The 17,374-nt window shown below is 36.8% G+C and overlaps 1 protein-coding gene across 27 annotated transcripts in view; it reads right to left on the minus strand.

The window, feature by feature from the left end:
* Window positions 1–17,374, minus strand: part of PCM1 (pericentriolar material 1) — an 80,352-nt gene that overhangs the window by 5,800 nt on the left and 57,178 nt on the right. For 24 of the 27 annotated variants that reach the window (XM_081807936.1, XM_081807912.1, XM_081807924.1 and 21 more), the window contains 9 exons: window positions 13,190–13,310; window positions 11,656–11,811; window positions 11,272–11,405; window positions 8,837–8,971; window positions 5,788–5,985; window positions 4,088–4,150; window positions 3,699–3,834; window positions 3,240–3,400; window positions 758–833 (listed from right to left, as the gene is read on the minus strand). In XM_081807936.1, the coding sequence (XP_081664062.1) occupies window positions 758–833; window positions 3,240–3,400; window positions 3,699–3,834; window positions 4,088–4,150; window positions 5,788–5,985; window positions 8,837–8,971; window positions 11,272–11,405; window positions 11,656–11,811; window positions 13,190–13,310 (1,180 nt within the window). Of the gene's footprint in view, window positions 1–757; window positions 834–3,239; window positions 3,401–3,698; window positions 3,835–4,087; window positions 4,151–5,787; window positions 5,986–8,836; window positions 8,972–11,271; window positions 11,406–11,655; window positions 11,812–13,189; window positions 13,311–13,686; window positions 14,206–17,374 lie in introns of those variants that run through there. The other 3 variants (XM_081807987.1, XM_081807985.1, XM_081807980.1) reach the window with 1 other exon arrangement.

Raw genomic sequence — 17,374 nt, forward strand, 5'->3', positions numbered from 1 at the left:
TTCCAGCCAGAGAGCTCTCAGGAGTTTCCTGAGCAGATTTAACTTCTTTGACTGTAGGCACCAAGGTTTCAATTTCAGTTAAAGGTAAAGGCAAAGGGTTAGGCTGTTTAGATGAATCAATGGTAGTGAGAGAGTCCTTCTGGACAGCGCTATTTAAAGGTTGCTCGTTTTCCAAGATATTGAGGTAACAGGGTTTCACGGGAGTGCTATCTTGGTCATCTGTCATCAAAAGAAAGTCTCAACTTTAGTGTAATGCAACAGTTGTTAAATTCACTATTATACCAAATAGTATGTATGAGTGAGTAATCAAGACCTTTAAGACTCAAAAGACAACTACAAATTTTTCTTATCAATGATTCCTAAAACTAGTTGATCAGATTCGTCTGGGAATGTTTTAAAAATCAAATTCCTGAAATCCACCCAATTTCTAATGAAGTATGATATTCATGAGTAATACCCAGGAATGGGTATTTGAAAAAAATCCCCCATGTTTGTATCTAAAGAGGTTTTCTTTGAAGACTTTTTCTGTGTGTTTAATTATTTGTCAGCTTTGCTTGAGCAGCTGTTTGCAGAAACAAAGCCCTCGTGTTTTCTATAAAGGATTTAGGGGAAGAAGAAAAGACATACCTCAGGTCCAAAATACCTTCAAACTTACATTAGCTAAGAATTTAGATTTTTTTTTTTCTTTAGCTTTTAAGCACATAAAGGGCACTTTAAATAATCTTAAAATTGATTTCTTTAGATTTAGATTTCTTGCCTTTACTAGTAGTGGGTTCTTGTTCTGATGAGAAATTTTTGCTTTCTCCTGATTTTTCAAAGCCATGTTGTAGTACCTAGAAGGAAAAAGTGATGTCTTAATAGCAGGGCCTAAAATATATGGCCATTATATAGGAGATGGTTAGGAGTGTATAGTGTCTGTCCAACCTGAGACCTTCATACAAGGGAATTTAAAAATATCTTCTGAAAGTGTTTCAAGAAGGAGGCTGTAGTTGAAACTTTAAGATGGCTAAGTAAAATGTTTCATTTTCTTCTTAACCTCAAAATAATAGAGAACTAGAGTATTACGGATTCCACTATTTTTTTAAATTTTCTTTTTTTCAAATCACACTCTATCTTGAAAGAAACTAAAAGATACCCATTTATATGTAGATGTTAAGTGAATGGAAGAAGAACTGACCAGGAGGGGAGAAAGATAAAGCCAAGTGTCTTCAGCAGGAGGAGAAAACAAAATCAGATTCACCTCATGCTTGGAAGAGGAATACAGCGGTGGATGAAAAGAGGGTGGTGCTGGTGGTTCTCTGAAGCTGTTAAAAGAAAATGCAAACATCGAGGTTCCCTCCCCCAACTTTAACAGAAAATGGGAGATTTTGGTAAAACTGAACTAGTGAGCCTCAGACCTGGGGGTTGCCAGGGGTAAGGGTGGGGTGCAGAAAGCACAGATGAGGACAGGATAAAATGTCATGCTGAAAACAGAAGGATTCAGCCCAAGTCTGTATAGTGATGGGACCCTCAGCACCACTCCCACATCGAGCTCCTGAACACAGGCAGCCAAGGAGGTATAAATACCTCCTCCCCGGCAAGAGGAGAATGGAAGACCCTTCTTTGGAGAAACAAACCACCCCAGAGAAAAGACCAACAGGTATTAACATTTGGGATTTTCTGTCAAAAAGCTATCTACCCAGGCGCCCTACAGTGAAACCCAGAACAACCCCAACCGGCTTTCTGGTGTATAATTTTTTAGCATTAACACTGAAGGTACCACAGACATTTGAAGAAAGCCTCCAGGTGGGTAAGAGAAGACAGTGCTTCTTTTAACTAATAGCATGCTATAAAAAAGTAATCAGAAAATAATAGTATTTAGAAATTAAAAATATGACATTCATGTAAGTTATTAGTCAAAGAAATCTCCCAGAAAGTAAAACAAAAAGAGCAAGGGGACGATAAAAGGAAGAGAGAAGAAAATCAGAAAATCAACCCATGAGGGCTAATGATGTCTGATAATATTAATTCCAAGAGGAATGAAAGGATAAAATGGTGGGGAAGCAATACAAAAAAAGAAAATTTACCAAAATAAAGGACATGGTTATTGACTGCTTACAGACCCACTGAGTACTCAGTAGTGAACGAAAAAAGACACACAACAATGTCTATCACTGTAACACTTCAGAACTCCAGGGGGGAGAGCTCTAGTGTGGGCAAGAAAAAAGAATACAAAGAATCAGAACTGAAAAAGGCATCAGCCTTCTCAGCAGAGGCACTGAAATGTTTCAACATGGAAGAATTTAAGATTTTCTTAGACCTATAAAGTCTCAAAATATTTATCTTTCATGCACTCTTTCTCAGAGAGGTACTAGAAATGTGCTCTACCAAAATGAGGCAAAAGGAGGACAAGACTGGATTCCAGAAACAGATGGAATAAATGACAAAGGGGATTCCCAGGCTGCTAGCTAGTGAGCAGGTCTAATGAAGAGCAAAGCCAGGATGGAGCAGGAAGGACAAACTGACAAACTGGTACATGCAGAAAAGTCCCCTGAGAAGTTTATACAGCTGTTGTTGGGCAGAACAAAGACTTGGGTATGTGGTCAAAGAAAATCAGGCAAATAAAAAAATGGAGACAATTATTAATTTCAAGTGAAAAAAATGTATGAGACTAAGCAATAAACAGTATTTGCTTAGTTCAACAGTTGGTAATATTTATGTAGTTTGTTTAGATCTACGGTTAAATGTAGATTTAAGCAAAAGATACAATTAAATGAGGATAGGATTAATATAATTAAATGAGGAGTAATTAAGTGACCTAAAAGTCTTCACCTACTGTAATAGGAAGTCAACAGAGAATGTCATACTATTCAGAAATAGAGAGTTATGTAACCAAAGAAATCATACAAAGTGCTACCTATGGGACAAGATGAGGTGGAGGTAGGAAAGGGAATGATTTTTATTATATACTGTTTCCATGTATGACTAGGAAATACATAAAGATACATGAAAAATCCAGATCTTCTAGGTAGGCTGACCCCCCACCCCCCCAAAAAAAGATTAAAGTGCTTTATATATAAGCACTGCTAAATATAAAAATAAACTAGTGTTTGATTGAGATTTCAGTAAGGATATTAAAAAGATTTGTTTATTCATGAAAACGAGAATAGGGAAGCTGTAAATTCTGACATCCTCAAAAAGGATCTGCCTTCAGGAGTTAAAGAAGACTGGGGAAGATGTGCTAGTGTGGACTGGAATACCTGATCATCGTGTTCAGTTTCTTCTATAGCTTCGGTGTTAGCCTGAAGTGAAGTCTGGACGTCCACAGGTCCCTCTTCAAATTCTTCTATTTCTTCATCCTCATTCTCATCTTCTCCACTTCCATAATTAGTCAAAGCCTGAGTTTCAGCTTTGGACAAGTCTAAGTTGATTAATACACAGTTTTTAGTAAATTTTCAGCACTAAATCTTAAGAGCTGCTACCAGGTACTGCATTCCTGCATTGCCCAAGTCCTTTACATACAATATCTGAAAGCTTCCGAACAGTAGGCAGTAGAACACTGTGGTGCAGAAAGGACAGGGCATCTGGTCAGGGCCACACCAGACCGTTCAGAGTTGTTGGACACCTAACTCTACATTCACTACAATCCACCCAAATGTTGGGATAAGTGACTGATAAAGAGCCAACATATAAACCCAGTACAGAGCCTTTACACTTACTAATAGACACCGGACATTCTTCACTTTCTTCATCTTCCTCTTGATCAGAAACATCCGATCTCACATTTTTGGGACCGTCATCAACATACATCTCAGATGTCTGAGTCTGCTTAACTGTTTCAGTTTCATCCTTGTCCTAGCCACAAATACACGTAATGAATTCCTTAAAATACATTTTAAAAGGTATACAGTAAGCTCATCACAAAAATAGTCATGATCTAATAAAAAATACAAAAAGTTGTTATTTTTAAGAGAAAATAAAATTTTGTCAGAAGAAAGGCCATTTGATGATAAAGCTTTCTCTCAAACATTAAGGTAAAAGCTATTAAAGTTATTTATCTTTTGTCCCAAAAGCACTGTTTTTAGGCACAAATTAATTAGCCACTTACTTTGTCTTCATCATCAATTTCTCCAACAGGTGAGCCATGATCTCCTTCAAGAATCCTTTTGGCCTTATGAGCAAATTAAACAGAATTCAGGGGTGACCTTTCAGCATTATACTTACTCAGTAACTTTAACAAATGCTGCAGTTTTTGACCACAGTCCAAAGAGTTGAATGCTTTTTTAGAAATGCAAATTCAACTCTTCCATTGAAATCTTTTAAATTAGCCAAACAAAAATCAACACTGCTTACCAGACATCTCCCTGAATAATGAGCATCTCAAATTCATTAATTCCAGAACAAAAACCTTGACTCCTCCCTCCCCAAACCCCAGCCTCCTTCAGTCTTCCCAATCTCAGTAAATGGCCCTTCATGTACCCCATGCACAAGTCAGACACCAGGAAGCAGCCTGGACTCTACCTGTATTATCCACATCTAAACCCTAAGAATGCCTCATTGACTCAGTCGTCAAAATGGATCTGCTGGTGCGCACTCGGAGCTAAGTCACATCATTTCCTACCTGCACTACTGCCAAAAGTCTTAAAACTCGTCTCTGCTTCTATCTCCTCTCCTACATTTCTTATACAACACGGTATCTAGACCGATCTTTTTACTGCACATGAGATTATGTCCCTCCTCTATTTCAAAATTTCCCATGGGTTTCCATCATGCTTAGAATAAAATCAAATAGAAGGTCCTTACCGCTGTTGCTAAGGCCCCATAGTTTGGCCTTACCTACCTAGGTGACCTCATCTCCTACACTCTCACCTCTGATGAGGTGTTCCTGCTACCCTGGCCTTCTATAGGTTCTCCAAACTGCTCAACCCTGTCTCAAGAGTCTTTGAACTTAGTTCTCTCTGCCTGGAATGTTCTTCCCTTTCATCTTCATTATAAACTCCTTTCTTGCCTTAGTTCATACTTCACCCACTCAAACAGCCTCACGAGACTGCCTATCTTAAAGTAGTCTTTCCAATCATTTATTATGGTTTTACTCTGTTTTATTTTCTTCAAGCTCTTGGCAATGACTGAAATGATCTGAAACCTATCTATATCTAGAGTGAAAATATTAAGAAAAGTGTGAAATGGATGGCTTGACTTTTATCTACTTTAGATTTCAGGGAGAAAGGTTACCTCTTTCTGTTTTGGGTCTTGACGTGCCTTCTCATGATTAGAGAGTCAAGAGGAGGGAAAGGTCTAAGAGAGAAACCTTCTGGTATGCCTCAAGTTGAGGGGAAGAATCCCATCCAAGTTCATATGTGATCAAACTAATTTAATAAGGTATAAGAAGCTACTGAGATGTGCAACCAAAGTCCTAACTTGTAAACAAGCATGTGTGTTGGTTGGGGTGATAAATACACCTGGCAGATCCGAGATCTGTCAGGGTTGAAAGAGCTACTGCAGACAGCTGGTCAAGGACAGGATCCCAGTCCTCCTCTCCTCTCTGGAGACATGAGTGACAACAATGTAAGACAGCTGATAATTCCTGTCACCAATTCCTGTCTGCATTCCTGATCTTTTAGCCAGTGCTGTCACATCTGAGATTCAGTATGTGGCTAGCATATGTACTGATTTAGGTAATCTGATTAATTGCTATTACTTAGAAAATATGTTAGCTGAGGTCAAGTATGGTTTTAGTTAATAATGATCAAGCAATATATTTTAATGCTAATTATAACTAGTCCTAAATTCAAAATGAATGTCATTTACCTCTTTGGCATAGGACTGTATCACTCCAGCTGCTTCTATTTTCCTTTTGCACCTCTGTTTGACAGTTATACTATTGTTATCCAAATCTTGCATGAGCTTGAAGAAAGCCAATTCATTAAACAACACTTCAGATATCTCTACGAGAAGATCTTCTCCACAGTCTTTCAGTTTTCTGCCAGCAAATTTTGCCAGTGAATCCTATTCAAAGATAAACCATGTAATTTTAAGATTATAGTAAACTTCAATGTGGGTAGAGCAATACAGAGGATTAACAAGTTTAAATTACAATACTCACCTAGGGAAAAACAATTTTATTATTTTTAGTATGAAAAAAGCTAAAACTAATGGCTAAGATTACTACACAAAGAGTAATATTTGTTTTTAAAGATTTTATTTATTTATTTGAGGGAGAAAGATTGAGAGTGAGAGAGCATGAGCAGGTAGAGGGAGAAGCAGGCTCCCCACTGAGCAGGGAACCCGATGCGGGACTTGAACCCAGGACCCTGGGATCATGACATGAGCCAAAGGCAAACGCTTAACCGACTGAGCTACCCTGGCATCCCATTCTTTTTTTTAAAGATTTATTTATTTATTTTGAGAAAGAGAGAGAGAGAATGAATGAGCAGGGGGAGGAGCAGAAGGAGAGGGAGAGAATCCCAAGCAGACTCCCCAATGAGCATAGAGCCCTACATGAGGCTTGATCTCAGGACCCTGAGACCATGACCTGAGCAGAAACCAAGAGTTGGGACATTTAACTGACTGAGCCACCCAGGTGCCCAAGATAGTAATATTCTTTAGTGATACTAACCTAAGTAGGAATCATGCCAGTCTCCTCTAAAGAGTATACAAAACGAAAAGAACAGGGCAGGTGATCATCCATAGATTTAGTCCCTAATTAATAGAACTGGTGGCCACAAATGAGTAAATCAGGGGATACATATTTACCACAGTGAGAAGCTGAGGTGCCCAGGAGGAAAATACAAAGTCCTCCCTTTCTCAATGTTAACATCAGAGTACTTCTCAAGTTCCCCCATTTTATATAAGCCAGGCAGTCATTCTAATTTAAACTTTTTCTTCAGAATCAATTTAAAAGCAAATGTTAGTCCTACTCAAGTTGAAATACAGCATCATCAGATAAATAAGTCAGCTATATTCTAGACATTTTTTATAAAACTGCATTTCTTTTTCTTCCTAAAAATATGAACTATGCATTTTGAAAACCAGCAAACAACTATGTTCTGTGTCTCCTCCCTCCAAAAAACCACCTCATCTAGCATAATTGTGGAAGAAGTACAAATGTGGCTGCCTCATAAAAAAAAAAAAAATTCACTGAATAGGTTTCTTAGAGAAAAAAGTAGAAGATAGTATTTTAAGCTCTACCTCATGAAAAATTTTCAGTAGTCTGGGCAAGATTTACTGTCAACTAATCTTTATTCTTCTCTAGGTCCCTTTGTGGAAAAAAAAAAAAAATCAGGAATGGGATATAAGAAAAGCAGCCAGATTTTCTCAGAAAAAAATCTTATTTTCAAACTAATACTTTGGCATCTGTCTCAATTATGTAACAGTAGCCAAAACTGAGGGAGGATTGCACAGATCTTGAGAAACAATTATAAAGGATTTCTCTTTGAGCCTGATTCTGGAATGGAGTTATTTCTTTCTGTAGGAATAAACTAAAGTTTTTTTTTTTTAATATTTTATTTATTTATTTATTTGACAGAGAGAGAGTGAGAGCACAAGCCAGGAAACAGAGGGAGAAGCAGGTTCCTCGCTGAGCGGGGAGCCCGACATGGGACTCGATCCCGGGACCCTGGGATCATGACCTGAGCCGAAGGCAGCCGCTTAACCAACTGAGCCACTCAGGCGCCCCTACTTAAAGTTATAAAAACCTATTTATCTAAAAATTATCCTAAACATTTTTAAACTGCATAACAAGAGAGATGTCTTACAGTCCTTATAGATGTGTTAGTTACAATTAGATTAAATAGAGCCAGCATGACTTAAAACCTATTATTGAATTTATACTTTACCTTAATAAAAACAAAATGGAAAAGTATAGTGATGGAAATTTGCATCAAACCTCGGGTTTTAAAAGTTATTAATAGACAAAGTGATAATACTTTCTCTAAAACCAATTTAAACACAGGAATAGGAGGAAGTAAGGAACAGTTTTATGGGAAATTTTTGTAATAAAGATGAAAAGAAAAACATATTTCCTAGTTTGGAGTAATAATACACATCACTGAACTATCTCAATGGGAAAACAAATCAGTGTACTGAACTGTAAAGATGTTTATTATATGAAGTAAGGTATCCTTACTTAACAAAGGGATCCACCTCAGCACTATTAACATGCCACAGGATGTTAGTACCACCCACTTTCTACCTGTGTGACAAATGTCTGCGGGCATTGCAAAATTGCCCCCAGTTGAGAATCATGACCTTAACATTAATTTAAAGTTACTATTACAGCCTAAGAAGTCTCTACAATCAACAGATGGTTTCTGGTTTCTAAAACTTCCCACACCGGAAAAAAATTATTTTAGAAAATATCATAGAATATCATAGAATACTTCCTAAACAACCTTGAAATGTTCTTACTGGGTAGGAGAAAAATCAAGACAAAATTTTATTATAGTTTGGCTAGGCCTTAGAGATGAGAGAGTCAAAGGAAGACATAGGCCCTAATACAATTTTTTTTTTAAAGATTTTATTTATTTGAGAGAGAGAAAGAGCAGGGGGAGAGTGAAAGGGAGAAGCAGGCTCCTCACTGAGCAGGGAGCCTGATGCGGGGCTTGATCCCAGGACCCTGAGATCATGACCTGAGCTGAATGCAGACGCTTAACAATTGAGCTACCCAGGCGCCCCATAATACAATATTTTTTTAAACCAGATAAAGGAATAACCTAAAAAGGTATTGAAATGTCATCCCCAATGGATACCAGAATGGACATTTATTTTAATAAATTGCATATTGCCAGAAAATGGCAAAAAAAAAAAAATCCCAACTAGAGGGTATATGTTGGTAAGTCATACAAGTATAAACTCTTACCTGTAATATACTTCCCAATTGTTTATGAAAGAACTTTACAAATTCTTTGCTCTCATCATTTTGCTGGGTGAGAGTCAAAACCATACGTCTTACTGAAGTTAGAAGTTGAGAAGAGCATACTTCATCCATGTGCTCCTGAGAAAAACCCTAGTTGGTTAGGATGTAAACTTACCTATTGTTTAAAAAATATTAGTTCACATGAGACTGTTTTTTCTTGCATAGATGCTACTCAACTTTCAGATACACATTTAGAAATATCTGTTCATAAGAGCCAAACTCCTGCACTACACATGTTAAGGGGTTTGTACCTTTTGACCCACCACAGCAGGTAACAGCCGGTAAAAAGAAACGAGCTGATTCAATACTTTTCATTACTTCCTTCCTGTATCTTAAGGGGAACTACTCATGCCCTCGTCACCATAGTGCCTGTCTCCCCATTTGCAGTTCAGTTCATTCCAACTGCACTCTTACAACTCACCTCATGCATCTTCAACCTCCGCTTTCTCAGCCCCATTCAGCATTATGGACATTCTGTGCAGTGCGGGAGGTTCAGCAGCACACTCGGGCCTCCACCCACTAGATGCCAAAAGCACCCTCCACTCTCCCAAGTCCTGAGAGCTAAAACTGTATGTAGACACTACAAAATGCTTTTAGGGTCAAAATTACCCCCAGTTGAGAACCACTGTCCTAACTTTCCGAACAAGCCTTTTTGGGCGTCTCCTCTTCTCCTTCATCTTCCTTTAGAAGCACGTGCAAACTACCTAATAATCCAAATCATGGTTCACTTTTGGAGGTGAGTCCATAAAACACCCACATCAAGTACCTCAAGGTTCTCATCCCTCTTCTGGGCCACTAAACTCATTTGGGCAGGTCTTCTAACCTTTACTCAGGTAAGTTCATGTTCTGATTTTTTTTCTATAGAAATGTATGAAGTGAGGTGGCTAAACTAGATGATTTCTAAGATTCCTTAAATTGAAGGAATTAAGTCGTTTTTTTAAAAAATCATGTGACAGAGCAGGCAGTTAAAAAAAAAAAAAAAAAAAAGGACAACAGTCCCTTGTCTTCAAGAGATCAAATACCAGAGGAAAAAGTCAGATACATGAACAATCAATCACTACATGCTATTCACTGTCCAACAGATGATACTTTTTAATTCCAGGGACTGTTTCTTATTTATCACCTAGCACAGTGGCCAGCTCACAGGAGACACTCATTACTTGCTGAATATACTGGTATCTTAAAAGCAGCACACACTAGGTTCTGCAAGGAGTTATGGTAGCATATTAGAAACAATAATTATCTCTGAAGAAAGGATATTTCTGCCAAGCAGAGAAAGAGTGAAGGAATTTTATATTTTCAATAATGACAACTTGTACAAAGGGCTGATATATGAAAATGCAATGGCTGGAACAGGAAATGCTGAGTAACCTGAAGTGAGTGAGTGAGTGAGGGGACCAGATGGAGAGTGGGGAGAGATGGAGCTGGGGAAGTATACGAGGTCCAGTAGTGAAATCTCTTGAAGGCTAGGGAGTCTGCTTAGTAAACATTCATTTCATGCCTACCATGACAAGCTGTCTAGGCAAAACATGAGGATCTGAATTAAGGTTATGCTATTGGAGAGAGGAAGGAAAAGTGACTGCTCTTAAGGGGAAAATCAATTTTGACTCACTGGTGATAGAGGGTATGAGAGTCAAGAAGTCTAGCTTAGGTGACTGGATATAATGCTGACATTAACAAAGAAGTTCTATAATCCTACCAAGAAAGTCAAGATTTGAAGTGAAATGAGACATAACAAAATAGTTAAAATCAGATCATTAGTTCTACTCATTTTGTTGGCCTCAAAAGCTTTTTGAAATGCTAAATTTAGTAAGTGAATATTTATGAGGGGCTATCAATTAAATCAGACACAAAATGGTAAAAGCAATAAAATTTCCTAACTGTAGATGACTGCATTCCCTAAGCATAAACCTAAATCATTTAGATTTGTTTAAACCTTAGAAAGTAACTGTACATAATAAATATTGCTAGCCATATACGTAATTTTACCAAAAAAGACATGCTTAAAAGTATTTATTGGATCACTCATGATAAAATAAAAATGTAAAACAAAAAAGGCAACACTTATCTATGCCTAAGATGAAAGCAAGTAACCGCTTACACAGTTTAAGTCAACTCACCTGAAGGAATGGTTTCAAACTCTCAAATATATCTACCCATCTATCTACATGAACATATGCACATTCTTACAACTTACAGGAGGTGAGTACATATTTTACAAATAACGGGAAATAAATTCACAGAATAACTGATGAAACTGATGTGTTTTTAGCTTTCTTTTGTTTACCTGTTATTTTCTGAATTTACTACAGTGAAGTCTTTTGTAAGAATTAAAGAACAAAACGCAAAGTATTTATTTTAAAAAAATTACTGCTTACCTTCAAAAAAGGAATGACTTCTTTCATAATGGCTTTAATTTGCCGGTCCAGCTGCTGAGTATCAATTCTAGGACATGGGACAGTAGAAACTTCGCTTACAGGTTGTTGTGAACCATGATTTTCAATAGGAGTTTCTATTTTTAAAAAGAAAATGATTTGTTAGCAAAATAAAGCCTGTGACATTATAAATACACATTTATTCAGAATTCTAAATATTAAAATCTGATGATTTTACGCTAACACAAAGGAGCATTTATGTAGTTTTAGCACCCTTAATGACTAAAAGAAAGTGGCAATAAAATTATTATATATCAGGTGGGGCTATACACTTTCTTTACATATGGAACTGTAGTTTCTGTACTTTTACTCAGCGGAAGAACACACCTTCTGAGTTAGTAACCGTACTCCTGGCGGCAGCACCATCCTTATCAAGAATCCTGCAGGTGCATCTTCTGTTTGGGCTACTTTCAGCCTCAGTCTTCATACGCTCGTATTCCCTCATTCTGGCTAAAGCCTGATCTAAGTGAATCACAGTGTTACCTACATATGAAACAGAAACATTGAGAAAATATAAAAGCAAACTTTATCATGTATTCCTCACAACATATTAAAAAAAACAAAAACAAAAAACGTCTAACTGTAGGTAAGGAAAAGTAGCTTTAACAAGTTCCAGACACTATACTAGTTTGGTGACTTGGCATACATTACTCTCTTAGACTCTGAGGTCCATATTGATTTCACTAGTCATCATACTGCTTCATGTAAAAATAAATCCCAAGATGTCACCCAAATTCTGAGGAAAAGGATCCAACTGAATATAAGCAAGTAATAAGGAAAATGCCTAAGAAAAAGATTTCCCAGTTTTCCTTTGTCCACTTCAGACAAAGTTAGTGAAGGATTTTGAGGAAAAAAATCAGTAAATGAAACAAAACAGATAGGACTCAAAACCATTTGGTAACTCAGAAAGGGGGAATAAACTCAAGGGGAAAGGGAGATCTTTCTCTGAAATGATCAGTTTAGACTTGACAGGTATTTACTCAGAAGGGAGCTAGGCTTAGAGTGCATGATAGTCAAGATAAGACAAAAGGAAGACTTACTGCTTTGGTAAAAGGTGTGTATCTAATAACAGGGCAAGGCTTGGCCCTTTTCTTTGTAGGCGGCCTTTGGAATTATCTAAATCTTGTTCTCATCATATGAACAAACACTAGAATAATAGGACTTAGATCCTTTTATCAACTGAGTGCCCTGGAGGTCTGAATGATTGAATCTCAGTTATCTCTTGATAGGCTACAGCCAGGAAAATGAATCGGTTACCTATACATTTTTCTTTTCCCTACTCTCCTTTCCAAGTCTGGGACTCTGGGTTTTCTTCTTCCCTTTGAGTTATACAACCCTCCAAGCTTCTGTTTTACTAATGACGAAAAAAAAAAAAGCACAATGCATCATGCACATTCAGTTACCTGGGTTTCTCACTAAAGATTATCTATGCTAAGAAATTTCAGTTATTGCAAATTATGAAGTGAATACTGTTATTGAAAATGTGATTGGATGAGGCCCTGATACCTCTGAATTTTTCCCATTAACTAGAAAACCTTAAAGGATGACCTTTCCCTTACAGGAAGGAAATTAACATTTCTTCAGTTCCTATTATACATGCTAGAAAATTCTATATATTTTTCAAAGAACATAGAGCAAGATAGGTAGGACTCCCATTTCCTTACAACATGTAATCAGAATGATGAGATGATTTGCCAAAGGCTAAAGAGTTAACAGGAGATTCCTGACTTTACACTGAGAGACTTTGAAGTCCAAAGTCTTTCCAACACATCTTAGCTTTTTTGGACTTTTGTTTCTTAATCAATGTAATTCAAAGACTGTATTAAAGTCATGTTCTAAGATTATAAAAAATTCTGCTTACCTAGATCATCTGTTGCAAAAGGCTCAAAATTTGAAGATACAGACATGACGCTAGCATTATCAGCATCATTTTGCTCACTTATTTTATGTGTTTCTCTCTCAAAGTTCTTCTCAAAAGTTTCCTAAGTTATAGTTTAAAAAAACAAATAAAAATCACTAATATTTCTTTTAAAAATTTTATGATGAAGATTAAAAATTTAACATAGAAACTAAGTATTTGCATAAAACTACATACTTAAAATTGGGATATAACAGAAGTTATTAAAGGTTGAACAGTCACAGAGAACATTAAAATATTAAATAATCTTGCAGAACATATGTCATTAAGTAGATAAAAATACACAGAGCCAGCTACTAATTAAATTCTAACTTGGAAAACTAAACATTTTAAATTATTTCTACACCCTCAGGGAAATTTTCCCATCTCCAAAGCCTAACAATTACTAGGACCTTACTATATCTGGTTTTATCAGAAGAAAAACATGACAGCATCATTCGTATTTTTTTTTTAATGAACTTTATTGAAATATAATTTACATACAACAGTGCACCCATTAAGTGTACAGTCTGATGTTCTAAAAATATATATATATACACCCATGTAACCACTTTCCCTAAAGATAAAGACCATTTCCATCAGCCCAGAAAGTTCCTTTGTATCCCTCTGTAGTCAGTCTCCACTACACCCCGCTCGTAAGATTTCTATCACCACAAATCAGCTTTTCTGGCTCTAGGACTTGATATATAAATGGAACCATTCAGAATATACTCTTCGGTGTCTGGCTTCTTTTCTTTTGCTCAATAGGCTTCTGACATTAATCCATGTTGTCATGTGTTTCAGAAGTTCATTATTTCTGAATGGCTGAATAGTATTCCATTGTAAGGATATACCATATTTTGTTTATCCATTTATCTGCTGATGTTCCGGTTTGAGGCTATCATGACTAAAGATACTATGAACATTAAAATACAAATGTTTTTGTGGACAATATGTTTTCATTTCTCTTGGATGAATACCTAGAAGAAAAATCCCTTGGTCACATGCCAAGTTTAGGTTTAACTTCTTTTAAGAAATGGCCAAACTGCTTTCCAAAGTGGTTGTACAATTTTATAATCCCATAAGCAGTGTGAAAGTTCTAATCGCTCTACATTCACACCAACATTTCTTACTGTCAATCTTTTTAATTTCAGCCTTTCTAGTGCATGTGAGGAAATTTCTCATGTGGTTTTAATTTGCACATTGGCCACCATTTATAGATCTTTCTTTTATGTAGTGCCTGTTCAATCTCTTGCCCCTATCTTACCGAGTTGTTGGTCTTATAATCAAATTGTCAAAGTTCTTTATGTAGTCTGGATTTGTCATTTATATAGTCATTATCAGATATGTGTACTAAAATTATGTTCTCGTAATGGTGTCTTTTGAAAAGCAGAGGGATTTTATTTTTAATCAAGTCTAACTTATCATTTTTTTCTTTTATAGTTAAAGCTTTGTGTACCCTAAGAAATTTTTGCTTATGTTAAATCAAGAAGATTTTCTTTTAGAAGTTTTCTAAGTTTTAGCCTTTTCAGGACTTTAATTTCAAAATAATTTCTGTGTATAGTGTGATTAAGGGGAATCTCACATTCTAAAACTCATTTCACAATTGTGTTCTTTCTCCTAGCTATTAATCTTTTAAATTTTTCTCTTCAATTATGAAATGAAAGCTCTGTCTCTGATTAAAGGAAATTCAGGCATTACAGAACACATTTTAGGAAATGGAACCATTTTGTTGCTCCTTCAATTAAAACTGGAAGGTAGATGTGCCTTTGCCATTTTATGGCACATGGAACAGAAGACACAAAGTGTTTCTTCTTCTTAAATTTCAATTCTTCATCCCCCCCTTTGATTTATAATTCCTGGATGCCTACTTTTACTTCTCTCTTTCCTGGCCATGAAAGCTCTTACACACTCTGAAATGTGCCTATGCAAGCTCCATAAATGGAGCTCAAATGACCTTGGCCTGGGGCACCTGGGTGGCTCAGGCGGTTAAGTGCCTGCCTTCAACTCAGGTCATGATCCCAGGGCCCTGGGATCGAGCTCTGCATCAGGCTCCCTGCTCAGTAGGGAGTCTGCTTCTCCCCCTCCCTCTCCCTCTGTGATCTCTCTTGCTCTCTCTCTCAAATAAATAAATAAAATCTTAAAAAAAAAAAAAAAAAAACGACCTTGGCCTAGGAACACGAAGAATGAGAGTCTGTATCTGTCCAATATGGAAACCTCTAGCCTGTGGTTATTTATATTAAAACTTAAAATTTAGTTCCTCGGTCCCATTAGCCACATTACAAGTGCTTGATAGCCCCATGTGGCTAATGGCTACCATTATTAGACAACGCACATATAAAACATTTCCATCACTGTAGCAAGTTCTACTAGACAGCACTGCTCTAGATGTGTGGGTAGGAACACTGGATGTTGTGCTGCTGATGATTAAATAGCATTAATAAAGGGAGGATGTTAACATTAATGACGAATTTAAGTTTTGGATGAAAAATTAAAGAACTGATTTAGTTATTTAAAAATAATACTAAGTAGAGTTATTTGTGCCAAGTCTATATGGTTACAGATTGAGTCTCTGTGTACCCCCCCCCCCCACCACCACCAAATTCATGTTTGAAGCCTTAACTCCCAGTGTATTAGGAGGTGGGGCCTCTGGGAGGTAATCAAGGTTTTAGATGAGGTAATGAGGGTGGAGACCCCTTGGTGGCATTAGTGCCCTTTTAAAAAAAGAGACACCAGAGCCATGTGAGGACAGAGAGAGAAGGTGGCCATCCACAAGCCAGGAAGAGGGCCTTTACCGAGTACCAAATCTGCTGGAACCATGATCTTGGACTTCCCCGCCTCCAGAACTGTGAGAAATAAATGGCTGTTGTTTAAGCCATCCAGTCTACAGTATTTTGTTGCACCAAGCCCAAATAAGACACTTCCCTATTAAGCAGGTCAGTATCTTTAAATTTTATTTAAGTCTGTAGCAGTTATAAGGAAAAACCTTTAAAATCCTGTCAGGTTAACTTTATCATATATTATAGCTCAATTTCCAATTTGCTATTGATGGTAAAGGCCAATGTGCTCAAATATTTTAAATTAACGAAGTAATACCATCTACATGAAATCTGGATAAACAGGGAGGCAATGGAGTTACGGGAGGCAGAGAAACCATTCATGCTCTCAGCAAGTTATTTCAGGGCCTAATAAACTTTAATGTAACCGCATACCACCTATTTATCTATACAGCTGGACCACTCTCTTCATTTTCCACAAAAATTGTATGCAATTTTCAATTAATTTAGAAACAATTACTTAATTTACATCTGACATTGTAAAGTGCATTAAAACCATATCGTTTTTAGTTTGTGTTCAGAGTGATAGAGGAGTTGGAGCCTAAGGTTTTAAGCAGAAAAGATGACTTGGGGAAGTACTGTTTTAAACATGAGCATAAGTTAAAGAGCAAGAATTCAGGAAAAGTCCTCAACAGTTATAAGGAAATTACTATACGTGGAAAAAAAAAAAAAAACAAGACATCTTTGGGGGGAAAACTATCTTTTCAAAAAAACTTATAATGCTAGTATATCAGCAATGGGCAGAAACACAGTAATACTGCTTCCAGCTCTCTACACAGAGCAGATATTTGCTTATCAGTTATAGCACTCTTATCCCTGAAAATCCACGTACTAGAGTTGGCATAGAAATGTATTTGCTATCCAAGAACCCCATAATATCTTTTATAATAGAATCAGGGTCCAAACCTTTAAGTAGTGAATTCCAAATACCTAGGCACATTACCTCCTCACTGTCCTAGCAGTCTGCCATCCAGTCATTCACTGCCTTATGTGCTACATGGGGGCTATCTGGAGAACACAGATTACTGAGAATGCACCATTTTCCTCACCACTCTTTTCCATTCCCCAGGTTCCTTTACTTTATTCAAAATTTTCTTCATAAACTTGAATACATTAAAAATTACAATTTTTTTCCTGGACGACTTTCTTTTTTGTCCAGGCTTCTCTTCTAACCCAAAGACCTGATTTATCTTGTATTTACTTATTTTAGGGCTCTGTGATCTGACTGCAGTCTGATTTACTGAATGTCTTGAACAAACACAACAAATTTTACTAAATGTCTGTTGTGAGTCAATTCCTATGATGGGCACCA

Source organism: Leptonychotes weddellii, chromosome 2 (assembly GCF_054177405.1).
Source record: "Leptonychotes weddellii isolate Sample4059 chromosome 2, ASM5417740v2, whole genome shotgun sequence".
NCBI classification, from domain to species: domain Eukaryota; kingdom Metazoa; phylum Chordata; class Mammalia; order Carnivora; family Phocidae; genus Leptonychotes; species Leptonychotes weddellii.